Raw genomic sequence first — 20,862 nt, 5'->3', positions numbered from 1 at the left:
ATAAAATAATCTTAAAATCTATTCTATATGTAACAGGGAGCCAGTGCAGTTCAGCTAAAACCGGGGTTATGTGTTCTCGCTTTTTTGTGTTGATGAGGAGGCGAGCAGCTGCATTTTGTACCAACTGCAGACGCTTGAGTGATGCCTGGTCGGTGCCGAAGAGGAGGGAGTTGCAATAGTCTAGTCTGGATGATATGAAAGCGTGTATTGCCATCTCCAGCTGTTTCGGTGGGAGATATGGTTTTACCGTGGCCAACAGTCGTAGTTGAAAAAAGCTGCATTTAACTATGGAACTGATGTGTTTATTGAGTGTGAAGGTACTGTTGAAGGTGAAGCCAATGTTTTTGACGGAGGAGCGAATGTCTGAGCTGAGGGTGAATGGAATGGTGTTATTCATGTATGGTATATGGTGTAATATGACTTCTGTTTTTGAGGTGAATGGAATGGTGAAGATGGAATGGTGGAATGGTGGAGATGGAATGGTTTTTGAAGGTGAATGGAATGGTGTTATTCATGTATGGTGTATGGTGTAATATGACTTCTGTTTTTGATAGATGTTCACAAATTTAATTTGCACAAAAGTATAGCAAAATAATTCAATAATGTTTGCTTTTCATTTTTTTATATTCAGATTTAGACATAATTGTGGCATTGTATAGCATCTCAGTTTATAATTGTAACACACACACAGTGTGTGTGTGTGTGTGTGTGTGTGTGTGTGTGTGTGTGTGTGTGTGTGTGTGTACATGGTCTGTGCCCGCCCCCCCTAAGTGAATTCATTAAACGACAGCCTGATAGGGGAATCAGTACCAGAGCAACCACTCGAGGAGTGGTTGCATATTGGTTGCCGCACCGGGAAACAATATGCAATTATGCATTGTCATGTCCAAATAAACATATAAAGTAAAGTATGTGCGTGCAGGCATGATAAATGTTGAGAACGAGATAATTAAAAAACCAGTTTAGCTAACTGGAGCACAATACAGTATAAAGCCGTTTGGAATTTCCAAAAGCAAAGGAAATATGCAACAAGTATTTTAGGTTTCTTTTGTCTGCAAGTTTAAGCAACCAACGATTGAGGTTTCTTATTTCGCTATAAATATACCTGCTGCACATAGCCTGAGCACATCAGAGAGTCAGTTGGCACCATGGCTTCTTCTGGCACTGTGGTGATGCTGGTCCTGATGGCATCACTGGCCAGTGCATCACACTTCTACGGTGGCAGCAGCTCCTTCACTGCCAGGGGAAGAAACCCAGATGGGACGTTCAGGGTGAGTGCACATTTTAACCTGACTATAATAATTCAGTCAATGTTCTAGAGCAGTGGTTTTGAATTAACCCTTTTCATATCAAGGCCCATTATTTATTGGGTATTTGAGCCACCTGATGAGATTTTAGACTCTCAGACCTAAAACTTAATATTTTGTTGATTATGTCCACAATTCCATGTTGGTACCATAGGAGAGATAACAGGAAAGCATTGATAAAAATTTTTAACTATTCTACATTCTCTAATTGTGTAGACTTCTTGTAAATTACTTAATGCACCTTTGGTTTCATTTCATGCTCTCAAGAGTTAAAGATCTATAAGGGTCCATTTGGTTAATAACTCTCCATCATTTAGCTGGGGACCACCTGGAACCCCCTCAAGGACTGGTTGCATGAAAACCACTGTTCCAGAACAAATATTAATCTGCATGGTTCTGCTTGTCTGGATGATATGCTTGAACTATTAATGCAAACTAAGACGCAATTGGTAGGCTACATGTTTGGGAATCTATGGGACTTAATTAATACTTATTTAAAATGTTCCATGTAAAGCGGCTGAGTAGAAAAGTGCTATACACATTATTCTTCAAATTATAGCATGTTGAGATGTACAGTATGATCCACCTATAGCAATAATAACCCATTTATCTTCTTTATTGACACTATTTACCACAATTTTTCGATCTATTGTCATCGTTTTCTATTTCTGTTTATTAGTGTAAACATATTATTTATTAGTTCTTTATTAGTTTTTGATTAACTCACCTTCTGAGTCCAGTAAAATTGATATGAAATCAGAATAAATTGTAAATGCTGTTGTAGAACGAACATTTCCTTAGTCATGTCTCAATCATATTTTCACGGATTTCAGAAATGTATCATATGGACTCTATCAATGGCCATGACCTCGCCCGCCCGCCCGCCCGCCACACACACACACACACACACACACACACACACACACACACACACACACACACACACACACACACACACACACACACACACACACACACACACACACTAGATTTGATCCAGATTAAAGCTTTTATTTGATTTCCTGATATTATCGGATGTCAAAGCTATCCCAATCCTGTTCAGATTTTGAACAACCCAAATTCAAAATCAGAGCCACTCGGATAGGGATTCAAAGTTTTGAACTCGTTATGCAAGACTTCATATTATGACCTTTGGATTTTCTTCCACAGGTGGTGAGCCGCTATAGATCAACATTTGATGGAAATTATTATAGTTATCCTGGCAGTAACAATCGTTGTTACAGTGGCGACTGTGGTGCCTCATCCGTTACTCATGGAGGCACAATCGACAGTGGCACTAATGCATTGAGCCATACACGCAGGTGGACTGAAAGTGAATCGGTGGTAACAACAAATGTCCCAAGTAACAAACCTTTTCAAATAAGGTGAGTTATTTCACCCAAATTATGTATTTTCTTTATGCCTCTTATTTTTTACCTTCACACACAAATAGACCATAAATGGCCTACTAGTACGCAAGCAGAGCGCGCAAGTACTGTCGACAGCTACGAACTTTCAAATCTCAGTCTCTCTGTGAAATAACGGTTTCAATATTGAATTATTAGGTTTAGCTATGTGCTACTAGTTTTTGGAGGTATGGTAAAAGCTATCTATAAAAGAAATACAGTCCCATCGATTTAGAAGTGTCCAGGATCCACTTGTAGTTTCTCAAAGAAAAATAAAACATTGGGGACATTCCTGGTATAGCCTAATGCACCTTTCCTTACGAATGTCCATGATTGTTGCCACGCTCCTAGAATAACCCACCACATCTGCTTTGATTGTCACTATGGGCTGATCAGAGTCACACAGCACTGTTTGAACATCCTGTATGTTATTGTAGGCCATCTTCCTATTAGATTATATTATATTAAAGTATCTTCTTTGGGTTTATCTGTTAGACTGAAAGAAAATATTCCTTATTTGACAACTCTTGAATGAACCTTGAACCTTTTGAACCTTGTAAATGATCTTAATTCATTTTAAACGATTAAAAAATCGTTACGTAATTAATAACAACCAATGAAGGTTGTTTTATGCATATGCCGTGGCTGCGTATGATGCAGATGGTGATGTAATAATGATGTGTTTCAGTGTCGGGTGGATTAAAGGTAATGCCCCTATGTATACATGTATGTAATCTGAAACCAATGCCATATAAAGCACTAATTAATCATTACGTCATACGCAGCCACAGACATACGCATCGGAGCACTGGACAAACAACATTACTTGCACGCTCTGCTTACGCAAATAAGTTGATTAGCAGTATACTGTGGTTACTTGGGTCGTTTGATGCGTATGTCCCGTAGCAGCATATGACGTGATGAAGATATGTACCAATACCAGGGTATAACTGGCTCTCGATGGTGACGTAATAATGATATGTTTCACTGTCGGGTAGATTAAAGGTAATGCCCCTATGTATACGTATGTAATCTGACACCAATGCCATATCAAGCACAAATTAATCATTACGTCATACGCTGCCACGGGCATCGGAGCACCGGACAAACAAGTAAGTAATTACAATAATCAGAAGGACAGCAGTCCGTAACACCTTCATTTCTCTAATAAGCTTTCAGAGAGTGCATTATCTTTTCCCTCATTGTTTCCATATACCAGGTATGCCAGCTGCTGTTGGATTGACCATAAATCATGGTCACTACTGACTGAAGTGGATTTGGGAACAAGGTCTGATACTGGAAGACCAAACAGCTCTCCAGCTATTGCCATTCTACCATTCCTGCGGTAAGGTTTTACAATACACATACACCCTATATCTAACAGTACCATTCTGTCATTCCTGTGATAAGTCTATACTGGTACAGTATATGTCATATGCCATACACTAATTAATCTCTGGTCATCAGCTTAAATGAATATTACATTATAATTTTGGATGTATACATAGCATGTCAGAATATTGACACATTTTGACTACCAACTGTAACTGAAGCCTATAGACTATTAGTGCAGGCCAAAAGCAGAGCCATGGATTTTCCACCATTACCAGCAAATCCAACCCTGTGTAACATAATGTATTGGGATCTTTTCACCTGTTGTACGTACGCTGCTGTGTACTTTTGTGACACCATTATTTCAGTGTGTGAGAGTCTTCTATTTTTTGTGTTTTTAAAATACATCTCATTGTATATTATTATTCCCCAGTAGCCATGAACTGATGATATGATGTATTAGGGTAGACTACCAGATGTGAAACATCTTCCAATTTGTGTTTTTTTTTAATGTTTATTTGCTTATTTGTTTTGCAATCGACTCATTACAAAGTTGATTAATTTACTCTCTGTCCTCCTTGTTAATGTTTGTGTTAGAGTTCCTGTGAACTGCCCAAGGTCATACAACCTGACGACCTTTGACCTGGATGGCGACCAGGTTCGATGCAGATATGGTATCGCTCGGGGTGTCGAGTGTGGCCACTGCACTCAACCCACAGGCTTTCACCTGGATCAGGTACCGTAGGTTGAGTCATTTCTATTTCATAGTTCATACTAAGATGTACTGAGATTCCTTACCAAGAAATGTCTTGGTGTCTACTAACACATTTCTTGACATTGAAATTCATCATCCCTATACGGGAATCAGTCACAGCTGCTGGAATTTGGTTCATTTCAATTTCTTGAATGCTCGGAGATACTGCTCCACCAATGCCAAACGCCTCAAGGTCGCCTGGAGGTCTGTCATTAAGTTGTTTCTATACACAACAAAAAATAAAACAATCATAATACAATAGCAACAATGGAAGCACAGAAAGAATAGATGCTGTTACAGCAATCAATAGAGGGTGAATTTGTCTCTAACTCACACAACAGGTACAAGCAGTAAAATGTAGGTTGGTTTAAAAAAAAATGTTTTATTGTATTTAACCAGTGAAAACACATTGAGACTGAATCTCTTTTACAAGTGAGAACTGGCCAAGGAGCAGAACAACAATTACACTTCAAATCTACTTTGTATACATGTCAAATTACAGAACAGCCAATAAAGCCCATCACACACCGTCTGTGACCGCCGCGCGTCACAACAGCCGCCTCCATTATTTTCAATGAACCTATCGCACACCGGCTCCGTCCGCCGCGTCGCGCCACGTCACCTGGCGCGCCGATAGAACCAGTTCTATTTTCCAGGCGGCGCCGCAACGCGCAGCGTCGGACGGAGCCGGTGTGTGTTGGGCTTAATACATCCATGATACACCTCAAAATATACAGCAGTAAGACGCATGCATCCGCCTGGGTGACGGCGGACTGCTGGGCGAGCGCTGGCGCTTTGGCATGGGGTGACCCCACCATGAGGTCAGATCAACATATGGAATGTCAGAACAGGTCAGCTCCATATATGGACATCTAAGGGTGGCAGCGGGGACCGTGTCTTGAGGGCACAGGGTTTGATGAGGTCTGGCCATATATGGAGCGTGTCTTGAGTGTACAGGGTTCGATAAGGTCAGATCAACATTATGGAATGTCAGAACAGGTCAGCTCCATATATGGCGATCTAAGGGTGGCAGCGGGGGCAGTGTCTTTGAGTGTACAGGGTTTGATGAGGGCCCAGTTAGGGCTGGGCCTTAATTTTAGCGCATGTTGAGAACTCTAGTTTTCGCCGTCTGTCTAGATTTTGAATGGACAGTGTAAAGTTGCCCGAAAATAATACTTCCAGAATAAAGACTTAACAATACACTTTCACATAACAGAAAGTAAGAAATTAACACTTGACAACTAAACTAAGGAAAAACAACAAACCAAGAAACTGAAACTGGCCCTGGCAGCTCTCCCCTGGAGTTGTCTCCTTTGTTAGTCTCAAGCTAAACTGAACATTTTCCACTAAGGATTCCCTCCCAAACATTTCCACAAGCCTCCCTTATATACCAGGTGAGACCCCACCCACAATGATTAGTAATTGGACCAATCTACTCAAACAAGGTAAACCATGACCCATGAGTTAGACCAACTATACAATTACACCTTTCCTTCATAGAGTCTGAATGTTTTCCAAGGCATCACATCAAACACAAAACAATTATGATAGCATTAGGCAACACAGATAAGTAGTATATGATGCTACACATAGCCACACCTCCAAGGAGCTTGAAGACAGTCAATTAATGGAAGCAGCTGTGCAGTGTGTGTTTGTAATGTTCAGTTTCACATTGTGGAGTCTTCTGTCTATAGGGCACGGGTTCCCCCGTGACAGACAGGTATCAGTCAAAAGGGAGACATCGAAGAGGAAGAACGGGTGGGGAGAATCAACATAATTATGGAATGTCAAACAGGTCAGCTACATACAGTATAATGGAGATCTAAGGGTTTGAGGTCAGATGTAGAGTTACTGGCTGGCTCCATATGTATGCCGGTCTAGGTGATGATCCAGCCTTCTCCATGCATGGTTATCCAGGGTTAGATGAGGTCCGTGTCGTGATCTTCATATATGGAGACGGCCATATACGTGTCACGAGGCGTGACCATGTATGGAGGAGTGATGTCACGAGGTGTGACCATATATGGAGCCGTGATGTCACGAGGAGTGACGGGTTTTGCAGGTTTTCATAGTAATCTGCGATCTATCAGTAACAGAGCGCAAAATTGTGCACAGAGCAAATACACATGTACAAAATAAGCAGAAATAATAAATATAAATATATAGGCCTAGACCTATACCAAGGCTAGTACACATTCGAACCTGCATGTGCAGGTGTTGGACTGTACATCTACTGTAAGATGATCCCTTTGAAACTACCAACTGGAAATGTTATTCTCAACATTCTGTATCTATCTAATCCTTTTTTGGGTCCATTTAAATATCTAAGACCCTTTGCGCTCCACAGACCCCACATTTAGAACCATTATTGTAGGCTACTGTACTGTACACATGCCGGCACGATAACCAACTTGTTAAAACAATGAAGATATCTCCTACCACTCATCATGAACAGAAATGCCAAACGTTTACTCCTTTGTCCTTTTAGGATTCTTGCACATTGCACTATGGCGCCTCTTCATCGCAACGCATGGGCTTCAATGGACTTGAGTTGGTGGTCGAGGACTTTCCAAGACGACACATCACTCTGGCCTACACGGATGGATCTCAGTCCAGCAGGTCTCCGCTGCAGTCGAGGGCAGGGAGGAGACGCAGGCGTTCGCGTTCCCACCCCTGGTGGTGGAGTGCAACAACCGCTGGACCTCGTTGGAGGTATTGGAATCAAACCACTGCTGCACCTGTCAACGCAACTATCGCCGTAACTTCTACAACTACTGGGAACCCTTGGTGGTGGAGACAAAGCCCTGCTACAACTGCTGAGACGATCAACGTAACTTCTACAACTGCTTGGAACCCTTGGGGGTGGTGGAGAAACACTGCTCCACCTTCAACAACGACCACCCCACCACCAAGGGTTCCAACTGCTTGGATCCACCCTTGGTGGTGGATACAAACCACTGCTCCACCTTCAACAACAACCACCCCACCACCAAGGATTCCAACTGCTTGGACCCACCATTGGTGGTGGATACAAACCACTGCTCCACCTTCAACCACGACCACAACTCCACGTTCCACTGCTCCACAGAGATTTTCCACTGCTGCTGCAACAACTAGCAACCCACCCACTGCTCCACCCACTACACCACCCACCAGCACAACCAGAGCTACAACAAACACACAGTTTGTCAGGCCCCGTACAACCACCCCTGCAACAACTATCAACCCACCCACTGCTCCTACACGGTTTGTCAGGCCCCGTACATCAACCACCCCTGCAACAACTATCAACCCACCCACTGCTCCTACAAGGTTTGTCAGGCCCCGTACATCAACCACCCCTGCAACAACTATCAACCCACCCACTGCTCCACCTTCAACCACGACCACAACTCCACGTTCCACTGCTCCACAGAGATTTTCCACTGCTGCTGCAACAACTATCAACCCACCCACTGCTCCAACCACTACACCACCCACCAGCACAACCAGAGCTACAACAACCACACGGTTTGTCAGGCCCCGGCCGCCCCATACAACCACCACCAGACCAATGATTGCCACCACGTCTCCTCTCAGCAAACTTCCTTTACATTTCGCTTTCCTTGGTAAGTCAACACTATGCATGCGTAATACTAATGGTTGATGATAACGTTGTGGGAAAACAGAAGTTTGATGCCACGGTTACACTTTGTTCCTTTCAATGTGACTTTCGTGATTGGAATGTTCCCCAGTGAATATCCCCTGGGGGCATGGCCGTTGAGGAGAGCTGCTGGAAAACAGAAAGATGAGTCCAGTGTCTTGCGCTAATGTCACAAACCGCTGGACCGCTTAGCATTGATTGATTGAATTTAAAACAAATATATTTTATGGCCCGGGACGGCTACTGTGTAGCCATCTGGGCACGCCGGTAATCCCTGACAGCGTGTCGCGGGTTTGACTCCCGATCAGACTCCTGTCAGACTACTGTGTATTGTGTACCTTTGAACATTCAGTGGATTTTCTGTGTCCTGGCGTTTTATTTTGTGAACAATTAGGCTCAGAAAAGTGATATGATTGGCCCCTGGTCTTTGATATCAAAGTCCCCTCTCCTCACAAAAAGGTTTCCATTGTGGTCAAAGGTTAGTGATGCCAGCTCAATTTATCCCTCATTGCGAATTCAGTGAGCACTAACTATGAGACCTAGCAGAACATGTGTGTCTGTCTGTGTCACGCTGTAACACCACCCGCCCGCCACCAGAGGGTGCAGCTGTATCACACACAAAAACACACACACACACACACACACACACACAACTTAAAAAAAAAATTAAAAAATAAACATGCACGCACGCACACATACACACGAAGAAGAACTTAAAAAAACCTTAAAGTACGTAATTTATTCTAATTGTTTTTATTGCAATTTACGAGCTGCTTTCTCTTCCTGCGTTCGCGCGTCTTACTTGTGTTAGTAATAGCTATCATGTTACTGTCGAGGGTCACAAATGATTTTCATTTCAATTGCAGTTGATCCATCAGCTCCGTCGTGTGAGGAGGGAGAATATTTACCAAGGCTGCTGCATCCAACACCCAGGAACGGAGAGCAACTCCAAGGTGAAGTCAACAAAGAGACAGAGATCAGAGTCAAAGCACAAGCCACACACTCCACGTAAGACAAAGGGTGGAACCAAAGTGCGTTTATGACAAAAATGTTAAGCATGCGAGATGAAATCTGTTCATTTTCTTTATACAGAGTCTATGATATGGTCTTCAGTGGACCGTTGAATGTCACTAAGCATAAGACCACACGAGACGAGTATGTCATCAGATGGACTCCCGTTCCCGATGACGTGGGACAACACTTCCCCATTTGCTTTGTTGTTGAGGCATCGTATGGGTAAGCCTCACATTCCTTCATTCCAAGGCTATACAGATTCTCTGGGAGGGGAGTTGACTTGACTTAATAATGTCAATGTTTATTTATATAGCACCTTTCAACACAGCGTTAGCAGGAGAGATCCTGCATGTAGTTTTGCAAGTCCCACTGCATCCACCTGTAGGCTCTGTTTCTAGATCCCCCTGGGGCACTTAATTCATTCCCTGCCACCTTTGAACCACGTCCATTTGCGCCACGGACCACCATTGAATTTGATGACATTTTACATCTTTCAACTATGACCGCGAGGCAGCCTACTGATCATTCTCACCAGGTTTAATCCGTTCTCAAAACATTTAGCTAAGAGGCAGACCTTGACCTTGAACACACATCTGTTGTTTGTCACTCGTTTCAGGTCTCGCATCTATCAATCTGAGATGAGGTGTGTTGTTGTGCAGGTGGTATCGAGACAAGGTGAGTCTTGTTGATATCCACCAAATAAAATCACGCTTGTGTGAAGCAGGGGCCCCTGGTAATGTCGGTTTAAAATGATCTAAACAAACATTGAAAATCCATAGACTTGGCTGCCAACAAAATAACAAAATTCTGAAAGCCAGACATTGGAGGGGATAGTGCCCCTCAGTAACATTATCTCGGTCGTAACCACAATTTTAGCATACACCGTATTTTTGATTGGTGCAACAGAACAAATGTATTTACTGTATTTGTTTATTTACAATTTATTTCAGTGATAGCCAATGTGATTTGCAATGAAACAGCCATGACGGTAGAGGTGGAAAAAGCCTCATTCAAGGGAAACGTAGGTCATCTGCGACTTAATGAAGTAGGCAACGTGGCCTGCAGAGTGGACGGGCAACAAAACAGTACTCATATCATCGCAGTAGTCCCCCTCAGTGACTGTGGTACTCAGATTGAGGTAAAGAGCTCATTCCTGGATTATAGTCTGTCTGTCTGTCTGTCTGTCTGTCTGTCTGTCAACAATGTTAAACAGCACTGTTCAATATTTGCATTACTTAAAGTACAAGTTAGCTTGTCATACAAAATATTAATTTTTCCATGCAGGAGGATGACAATAACATCATCTTCAAAAATGCAATCACCTCCGTCGACGATGACAATGCCGTGATCACTCGCAAGCACCTGTTGGAGGTGGAGTTCTACTGCCTGTACCCCAAGACTGGCAACGTGACCATGAGCTTCAATTTACACAGAATCCGCATAGTCGAGGAGAAAGGCTTTGGTACCTTCACCTACCAGTTTGAGTTCTTCCAGAGCCAGCGTTTCACCTCAATGAAGGACCCACGCTCTTACCCACTGGAGTACGATGTAGGGGACAAGATTTACATGCAGATAGAGGCCTCGTCTTCAGTCAACAACACCGAACTGTTTGTGGAGTCCTGCAGAGCTGCACCGTACGATAACCCCAACTACCAGCCAACCTACTCCATCATAGAACATGGGTGAGTGAAGATAATACTTATTTATTGTCATTGATTTAGGTAAATAACAGAATAAATCACTTATACACATCTTTCTTTTTTGAGGGCGCTATACCCCTCCTATGTCCAGCTTTTAGGCCTGACTCACACCTTCGCATCTAGCATACATCATTGATGCATGGTAGATGTAATCAAAGGGTTTGTTTACATCTTGCCCCAATGCATTTCCAATGGGAGTCACATGGTTTGACACAACATTTGTGTTGTACAGCTTTCGGCTGTGTTTCGACTGCCCCCCTTCCCCCTCATACAACAAAAATGTTGTGTCAAACCATGTGACTCCCATTGGAAATGAATTGCGAGCTTGCATCAGTCAATAAGTCTCATGCATCAGCTATACATCAATCTGTTGTGCACGTGTGAGTCAGGCCTTAGTGAGCGTGTAAACACAAACCTTGTCCTAACACAAACATTAAATTCCATTGACAATAAATGGCCAGTTTTGTAAACACAAACATTAAAAGACTAATGATTGGCCAGAATGAGATTATGCATGATGACGTATGATGATAAGAGCGCCCCTCACTTCACACAGGTGTGATTTCTATTTAAGAAATACATAAATGACAAATACCCAACTTGAAATCTGTCTTTTTGGTTTCAACCAGGTGTGCTGTGGACCACACTGTTGACGTTTTTTCACCACGCCATGAGAAACATTTCCAATTCTCAATGGACGCCTTCAAATTCATAGGAGAGCATGATCAGGTAAATAGGGATCTATAGTGTAGCGGTGTCAATTCCTTGTCAGGGTCAACACGAAATACGGTACAGGTGCTGTGTAATATCGATCAATGCTTAATTAAACTATGAAATGATGACACATTTATTTCCGCAAAGAAATGTAGGAAGGTTTTAAAGTGATGTTGTTATTCTCGTTTATGTTTCAGGTGTACATCAGCTGTTCAGTGATCCTGTGTGAAGCTGGGAACGCCAACACCAGATGCTCTCAGGGATGCATCAAATCCACTCAGTCTAGAAAGAGGAGGGAGCTGGGTGTCATTCAAACGGAAAGACACTACATTTCCCAGGGTCCCCTGCACCTGAGAAGGTCACCTGAGAGCACAGGTATAACTCAAACCTTTCTCAAGTCTGTGATGAACTAGGGTGTGCTCGTAAGTCGTATAGCTGATCCACCAGTTCTTGTGCAATTCCCACAGTTTGAGTCCCACTGCATTTCATCATATCATCTCCATTTTGCATGTCTCACACTCCTTTCTAATTGAAGCAACAAAAAACACTGCAAATTAGAGGTGTGCCAGCACTGCCAGGGGCACCTGGTAGAATGCATACTGTACTTATTATCAAGTCCTTACCACAACCGGCCTAGGTTCCATGTGGCCCTTAAAAGACCAGTCCACACCAATGCAACTTGCAACCAGTTGCAAGAAATTGCAGTGGTCTGGACTGACCAGGCAGTTTCAGACCAGTGCCATAATCATTGCAAGTACAGTTGCATTTCCTATAGTAATTGGTGTGGACTGGCTTAGCTGCATGTCATCCCCTCTCTCTCTCTCTTTATACCTTATCTGTCCCTCCACCTACTATCACTATTAGAAACAAAAAACAGAAAATGCAAGTTGAGCCTTATGAATCACTGCCTTTCATTTGGGCTGTCTGGTAAGGTATTGTGTTTCAGTCCAAGTCTGTTTTGGCATTTTAGTGACGTCTAGTGGACAAAAAGTGTCATAACAGTACATAATACATTCAGTATATTATTATACTGAATGTAGCCTACCTAGTGTACTGTACATACAATACTACATTACGATAGTTTAGCATCACAAACTATTTAAAATATGTTTTTCCTTTTGAGATTGTCATTACAGGCTGAAACAGTGTGCTTTATTTTTATTATTTATTCAGCTACCAGCCTGAACCAGAACCTGAACTTGAACCTGGTCTTCATCGCTGGATGTCTTCTCACAGCTGTCGCCATGATCTGTGCAGTGGTCATGTACAAAGTCCGGAATACAGGGGTGAAATATCAACTCCTGCCATCCACTGAAAGTTAAAGGCAGCAATGCGTGTGGTGTCTGATGATGCACAGTGCTCTAAAGGGGGGCATTATACATGCATGTCATTGGCTGGGGAGTTTCTTATTTGAAATAATCCATACTTTAATTGCTATGGATTGCTATTTAATCTAAATGGGAATGTTTACAGGTGATTTTGAATTATGGTGTATTATTTAGGATGGTGATTAGATCATGTAGCCGTGTAGCCAGCCTTCATCTGCCTTTTGCAATGCAACCAGGCTATAACCAACCAGGGCCCAGTATTCAAATATGGGGCGGGGGGGGGGGGGGATCTAACACTGAGCGGGAAGAGACTAATATCCATGCAGTGACATTAGCAGTGCATGGTGTGCTGTGGATCTTTGAACTAGTAGGGCTGTATTTGCGTGCTGTATTTGCGCGCCGGTGCGTGCGGTGTCTGAACTACCGGGGCGGCGCCCTGGACAGCCCCCATCATTTATTTAACTCACAACCATGATCACATGGTTTGCAGCACAGATTCATAAAAGTCTACAATCAAAAGTATACAATACATTACACAATATAGACATATCGGAAGGCTTTCCCTATTTGAACAGCGGAAGATTTCTTTTCAGAAAAGCACCCAATGTATAGATTATTATTTTTGTTTTTCAGATTTTAGTAATGCAATTAATTTGGGTGGGTAAAAAAAATTGCCTGAAATTTATATAATGCTAGTATTCTTACATTCCAACAAAACATGGTACTCATCTCCAATTCTGGCTTCATTACATAGGTTACAAATCCTCTGACTTCTTTCCAGTCCTTTATATCTACCGATGACCTTTGGAATACTAATGTCCAGCTCACTGCTCACCACTGGACATTAGTATCGCTACGCGAGGCTAGATTAGATGCTTCCAATCTGTAGACTAATTCTGATATATTTCATACTTCCTACTCATATAAGGGGAATTAAAAAGGATGTCAAAAACAGGTTAAAAAGTCACCTTACTATGTTTTTGGACTATCTGTGTGAATTATTTTACAGTGTATTGTTTAATTTGTGGTGTTTCACAAAATATTCCATGAAGTGAAATCATTAAAAATAAATATATATTTATATTTATGTGAAGTATCAAGTATGTTGTAATCATTATGAAATGAGGCCATCATGCCCATGTAGTGTTTGCCCGATAAGCAGCTGGAAATGAGCACACAGTCAGGATGTAAAAGGCAGCCACACCATGGTTTATTCCCAAAAGAAGTGGTACAGCATGGGAAATGGCATGGCACACGCAGCAAACAAATGGGGCATGTTGGTGTGCAGCTCCACCATGCCCTCTCACTGAATCTAACACTGAGTGGGTGTGTGCTCCCTGGCAGCCTTTCATAGGCAGCTGAAACAATCAGTGCGGACTCTACCATATTACCGGTTAAACATGCAACACTTCTGAACCCCACATAACCCACATCACATGAGCCTATAAATCTATATCACTACACCGGTAAGTAAATATCAATGATGCCCACTATTGCAAGATAAACCACATATCCCATTATCATTAGCAGCTCCAATACATAACTCAAACACCCCCTGGCCATTTCACTGTGGTCCAGTCCAGACCAATTATGGTGCTCTGGTAGCCTGGGGACTCTTTTGCCCGAACACACTGGAACAGACAGAACAGAAGCAGTCAGTATTCAAGTACCCATAACACAGTCTCATATTACATTTTCATGTTCACAATACTCTCAATAAACCAGTTCAACTCATGACTCTTCCTTTGTGTGCAAATATAAATACTTAAATGTGCCAAATATCAGTAACGGAGGACCACTTCGTTACAAAGATATTCTTTCTTTTTTATTATTTATTATGATCTGGTATCGGTATTTGGTATCGGTTAACACAGAAATTGTGGTATCGGGATCGGATTGGAAACGAATAAAGTGTATCGATTCGGGACATCTCTAGTTATAATGTAACGGGTGCACGGTTCTGGAAGACACAGACTGTAGAAATGAATACCAGCACTCACGTTGTATCCCATAGGATTCTTGTTTTATTTTGTTCCCCCCAGCAGCAAACAACAACAGTGTGGACGTTTCGGCCCAAGGGCCTTCCTCAGCGTAAATTAAATCATTTGCGCTGAGGCGTAGATCTCATTGAAGACAGAAGTGAGTATGCAAATTGCGATTGGCCGGAATGAGATGACGTATGATGATGTATGATGATAAGAGCGCCCCTCACTTCACACGGGTGTGATTTGTTATATTTAAATTACATCTTTTTTAGGCCTTGTCATGTGGTCTACCTGCACAACCTCAGTGATCTACTGGTAGACCGCAATCTACTTTTTGGGCAGCCCTGCTCTATAGCAATGATTACTATCAGAAAAGCACCTTATTCTTATCCTAAAACTACACATACTTAATTGAAATGGCTGCAGATTCTGATCTTTTAAGTCAAGAGAAATGTCCTCATTAAAACGTGGTACATGATCACATGTAAGTAACATCACATATACTTACTAGTATTAACAGTGTTGGCTGAATAAGAAAGAAAGTCTCTAAAACAAAATGTGCATTTCTTTATTATTCTAAAAGACAAGAGCAAGTCATATACTCCATGTAAGAAGTAAAGTATTCTGTAAATCTCAACTAAACAAAATATGTTGGTAGGCAGTAAAATATAAGATCATTTCCCAGACGTGCTTCAGGTCCATAATGGTATGTTTCCAGTACAATAGAACAGTAAGGTATAGATAATAGTGGTCATAGGCCTACAGTATTTAATAATACATTCATTTCAAAGTCTCTCATATGTCATTCCATATTTACAGTTGGGATGAGTCTTTGTAGCTAAAGATGTTCACGTTCATTCTTTCAACAGTGCCTGTTGCGGTATAGTAAGACTGCAAATATATTGATTATTTTCTCAAGGATCACTAGGCCTATCATTTTGTATTAGTTGAATAATCTAGAAGCATGTTTCTGAGGGGCGCTAGCCACAGGTTTAATGTTTGTTTTTAGTTTGTTTTAAAAATTCCATTGACAATGAAGGGAAAATTTACATCTTGTCCCTAACACAAACATTAAATGCCATTAACAATGAAGAGAATTTAATGTTTGTGTTGGCATGGTTTGTTTTACATCAGCATTATTACATCACCTAATCAACACGAGTGAACGTTTTTAACTCATATCTTTGCTTCTGGGAGGTCCCAGGAACAAAGGAACAAAAAAAAAGATAATTCTGACGGTCCTTGGCATGAAAAGGTTTGAGCACCACTGACATAGAAACAAGGGTTTTTCAGAAAACCTTTAGGATTTAGAAGCCTTTTTTAGAATCAGCCTCAGGTCTCAATGGGTTAAATCACTTCTAGTATGTGATCAATAGAACAAGGTCTTTGTGTGCATATAGGTGTACATCACTTGCGACGTCATTCTGTGTGAGACGGGGAGTCCTGGGACCAGGTGCTCTCAAGGATGCATTAACTCCAAGCGCCACAGAAGAGATGCTGTTGCTCTGCACTCCATTTCCCAGGGACCTGATCACAGCTGCTGACAGCCCAGGTACAGTAAGACACGCGTGAATTCCGTTTGTGTCCGAGCATCAGGGACAAATTAGCCATTGGGCCAGTGGGGCCGTGGCCCAGGGGCCCTTTGGGGAAATTGGACTGTGAGGTACTAGGTTTGACGCCCTGAAAAGGGCTTCTGGGACCCTTCATTGGCTGTTGATTTTGTTCAATTTAGGTTAAAAAGATGATAAAAACACGGAAAAATACGAAAATGGGGGCCCTGCAAATATTACCGGCCAGGGGCCCTCATGGGGGTTAATCCGTCCCTGCCGAGCATAGGCATGGTAACGCCCCGCCTGCCTGTGATTGTTCTACTGACACTGCCCGTCTTGACTGTCCTCCGAGTGAGATTGAGAAATAAATATTACAACAAGAAAATGACAGCTTGGCAAGCGCGACAGAATGCAGCCTTGTAACTAAGGCGTAGTTTGAATGTTTGTATGTATGTTTGTGTGTGTGTTTGTATGTTGTGTGTGTGTGTGTGTGTGTGTGTGTGTGTGTGTGTGTGTGTGTGTGTGTGTGTGCGTGCGTGCGTGCGTGCGTGCGTGCGTGCGTGCGTGCGTGCGTGCGTGCGTGCGTGCGTGCGTGCGTGCGTGCGTGCGTGCGTACGTGCGGGCGTGCGTGCGTGCGGGCGTGCGTGCGGCTGTGTGCGTGCGTTTGTGTGTTTGAGTGTGTATGTGTACCGTGTGCATAAATGACTGTGGTTGAGTCATTATGTAATTTTTGACTGACACCTCTATTAGTTAGAGGTACTTAGTGTACCTGTCCCTGAGCCCTCATGTTCAACAACTAAAGAATTACCCGGTACATTAATTTGTTCTCCTTCTATGCCATAAAAAATGGCAAGGCAGGCATAACCCCCTCTACTCCCACCTCTTATCTAAGCCCCAACCACCAGTCAATCCTGGACTTCTTTTCTCAGCTCTTGACATAGTGGCTCCTTTGAAAACAAAAAAGAAACATAACACCAGGTCCAGAGTAACACCCTGGATAAAAAATGAGCATACACGCTCACTGAAGCAAGAATGTCGTAGAGCTGAGCGAGCTTGGAGAAAAAACAAACTCACCATCCACCTAGATACTAAGAGAACATATTACTACTGCACTGGCTTCCGGTTGTTTTTAGGATTGATTTTAAATTTATTTTACTTGTGTAAAGCTCTCAATGGTCTCGCACCTTCCTACCTACATGACTGCCTGCCTAAATATGTCCCAAACCGCCCCCTAAGGTCTTCCACTGCTGGCCTGCTCGCTTTGCCTAAAAAATACGGGAAGCAGCTTTTTGCTTCTACGGGCCGTCGGCATGGAACAAGCTCCCACTGTACCTTCGACAGGCAGCCTCTGTAGACATCTGTAGACAAGCACAGCTCAAGACCTACTTCTACAACAATGCTTTTAATTGATCTTTTATTTTTTGTTATTCACGTCCTCACTGTATTGCATTACTGCTTGTTTTTTAATGTCGTTGCCTTGCTTTTCTTTTTTTCTCCATTGCTCTCTAAAGCACTTTGAGCTGCATTTCATGTCATGAAAGGTGCTATACAAATAAAGTTTTATTATTATTATTATTATTATTCTTTTAGAACCCATTTCCTTCCATCATTTAACAGAGCAAGCATGAAAACTCCCTCTATTAGACGGCATTTTGATTTAATTTAATTTCAAATGCATTACTTTATGAACCTAAATACCTTGGACAAATACCTTGGACATACAAAATAAAAAATATATATATATTGTAATACTAGTCATTAAGCTACTAATATAGATGCAGGTCGTGTTTGCATGTTTGGAATTGTAACAGCTGAAATCAATACTATAGAGGGCATGCGCATGCATAAAGTGAATGAAAAATCGAGTGGCAAATCGAGTGGCAAAGTGAGTTTAACATTGTTTAATGTAGTTTAATGCAATTAGATATGACTTTTATGTTTGTAATGTATGTATGGGCTGTCAAGACCAGAAAGTAGTTTTTAGCCACTCAGTAAGCATTCCTGCATAACTTCCTGGTTTGATGATGATGTCACACGCATACCCTCTATTATCAGTATTACGATATTAACCTGCAGGCCGCATTAAGTGGCGGTGGGCGCTGCATGTGGTCACGTATGCTGTAGCGATCTGCATGGTCAGTCCCCGGAATACTTAACTGCCACATGTGCCCATGGGCCTATAGAGGGTATGCACATGCAAAAAGTGAATGGCAAATCGAGTGGCAAATCGAGTGGCAAAGTGAGTGACAAAGTGAGTTTAATGTCGTTTAATGGAATCAAATACAACTTTTCTGTTTGAATGTATGGGCTGTCATGACCAGAAAGTACTTTTTTGACACTTTATAGGCGCTCCCGCTTAACTTCCGGGTTTGATGATGATGTCACGCTCATATACTCTCTATAAGGTCAGCTGCACAGGCCGGGGTCTGTTCCCAACCCTGTTCCCCACACTAAACAAAAAAACTAAAGGTGACAATAAAGCCTTTCCGCCTGTAGCTCCCAAACTTGGGAATGCTCATCCACAGCTGTAGCCTCTGTGGACATTTTTAAGAAGAACCAATTATTTAAAACACTACTATTTAAACTGCTGTCCTGCTTGCATGATATTAATTTGTTTTGTATGTTAGTAAGGCACTTTGTGATAAGTGCTATATTTATAAACCAAATGTACTTGCTTGTTGTTTCCTGTTATTTTACATGTCCTGTTTAGCTTCTGGTCCGAGTGTCAACCTGAGTATGAACATGGTCTTCATCGTTGGCTGTGTTCTGGTGTGTGGAGCGGTGATCTACCGTTCCAGGAGGTCCAAAGTCCACTACCAACCAATACCAACCTCGAAAATCCATCTTCATAGCTTTCTGAATCTTTCATTCAGGTCATTAGATGATATGGGACATAATCATAATCATAAAATCCCAATAATGCTGTTATTATAACTGTTCTATTTTATGCTGAACATATTTACTCTCTTTTCTTTGGTATATTTGGGTTTCATCATTGATACACTTGCATACGCATAGTGTATAATCAGTGTATAATTGAACATAGCCTGCCTGTTGGCTGCCAACGCGCACACACACGCGCGCACGCGCACACATGTAATATTTGATTTTTTGTAGATGAATGCAAAACTGTATTGGATGTGCAAACTGAGACCAATGCACCGCAGCCAAACAAAGCCAGATGAACAGAATGTACATAATTGATGCAGATGATTATTACTCAGCAGCATGACAATGGAAACTGTCAACGGAATAGTTTATTACAAGACCGGTCCTGGAGCAGCACAACACCGGAGTATTATGACAACTCCCAATTACAGGTTTCCATCCTCTCTTATACAAGTCGAGAGGATTCCAAAAGAATAAAAATACACATGGTTGAAAATGCAACAAGACACTCCTTTAACACATAGCCTTATATGGTTCAACACATTGTATGCTGTTGTTCTAGTCTGCTAGTCTAAACACAAATAGGTATTTGACTGCTGGTAACAGGTGGAAGAGTATTTTCTCTGTCAACGGTTAGCTCACATAGACTGAAATGTCATTTTCCCATTACAAAACATTCCTCCTGATAATAGACGTTTAAGACCTATACTGTTTGTTCAGTTATCCATGCAAGATTAAGCTTCACAGCATTGAATTGCCTTGTTGAATTGTGCTATACATATAAAATTGCCATGCCTTCCCACAGAGACAATGTTGATATTGTTGTTTTTTACTTCCTTGTACATTTGCTTAGAGGATTAATGGAGTTGGAACAACTGATGTTCAGGAGGAGGAGAAACGCGCATTGGCCCTGCCCTTCATGCCACTCTCCGCCCTCCACGTCAATCTACCTGCCCCCATTTATACCTGCCCAGTACCACCCAGAATCCTCCATGCTTCGCCCGCCTCGCTGCGTCGCACACCAGCCGCCTCCCTACAGGCTTCTCGCAACCCACCCCCACCCCTTCACCTCCATAGCAGCTCCTCTCCCCGCTCCCCCAAAAGGAGCTACTACATCCACCTCGCCAAAAGTGGATCAAACGATTAAAACAAATCTCTCTCCTCTCCTTATCAGGTTCCTGTGGGGGGATATCGTCCATGCGCACCGTAAGACGAACGCCTTACGACGAACGCCACACGA

The 20,862-nt window shown here is 42.3% G+C and overlaps 2 protein-coding genes and 1 long non-coding RNA gene across 3 annotated transcripts; all 3 read left to right on the top strand.

The window, feature by feature from the left end:
* Positions 1-1,079: 1,079 nt before the first annotated feature.
* On the top strand, positions 1,080-7,916 carry LOC310854681 (uncharacterized protein; the record flags this gene model as incomplete). Its single annotated transcript, XM_083759356.1, has 6 exons — positions 1,080-1,271; positions 2,478-2,692; positions 3,933-4,058; positions 4,643-4,781; positions 7,288-7,557; positions 7,671-7,916. Exons 1-6 carry the CDS (start codon positions 1,149-1,151, stop codon positions 7,914-7,916), a joined length of 1,119 nt encoding a protein of 372 aa, XP_083615482.1. The 5' UTR covers positions 1,080-1,148.
* Positions 7,917-8,236: 320 nt separating this feature from the next.
* Positions 8,237-9,666, top strand: LOC310854786. The gene is made up of 3 exons (XR_014568927.1): positions 8,237-8,407; positions 9,309-9,450; positions 9,535-9,666. It is a non-coding gene; the product is annotated as an uncharacterized lncRNA (long non-coding RNA).
* Positions 9,667-10,066: 400 nt separating this feature from the next.
* LOC310854785 (ZP domain-containing protein-like) lies at positions 10,067-13,258 on the top strand. Its single transcript, XM_083759465.1, has 6 exons — positions 10,067-10,131; positions 10,407-10,594; positions 10,741-11,138; positions 11,786-11,885; positions 12,068-12,245; positions 13,044-13,258. The coding sequence occupies exons 1-6, from the start codon at positions 10,095-10,097 to the stop codon at positions 13,190-13,192; spliced, it is 1,050 nt and encodes a 349-aa protein (XP_083615591.1). The 5' UTR covers positions 10,067-10,094; the 3' UTR covers positions 13,193-13,258.
* The last annotated feature ends 7,604 nt before the right edge of the window (positions 13,259-20,862 follow it).

The sequence above is a fragment of the Protomyctophum parallelum genome (assembly GCF_964188405.1).
Source record: "Protomyctophum parallelum genome assembly, chromosome: 2".
Taxonomy (NCBI): domain Eukaryota; kingdom Metazoa; phylum Chordata; class Actinopteri; order Myctophiformes; family Myctophidae; genus Protomyctophum; species Protomyctophum parallelum.
This window is presented reverse-complemented; position numbering and strand designations above follow the sequence as displayed.

What these genes read in the sequence shown, in the direction of transcription:
- LOC310854785 (XM_083759465.1), top strand. Translation starts at nt 10,095, where the DNA reads ATGAGGTGTGTTGTTGTGCAGGTGGTATCGAGACAAG. An exon ending in ACTGTGGTACTCAGATTGAG is followed by an intron (nt 10,595 to 10,740) that starts GTAAAGAGCTCA and finishes TTTTCCATGCAG; the next exon opens with GAGGATGACAATAACATCAT. An exon ending in AAGGTCACCTGAGAGCACAG is followed by an intron (nt 12,246 to 13,043) that starts GTATAACTCAAA and finishes TTATTTATTCAG; the next exon opens with CTACCAGCCTGAACCAGAAC.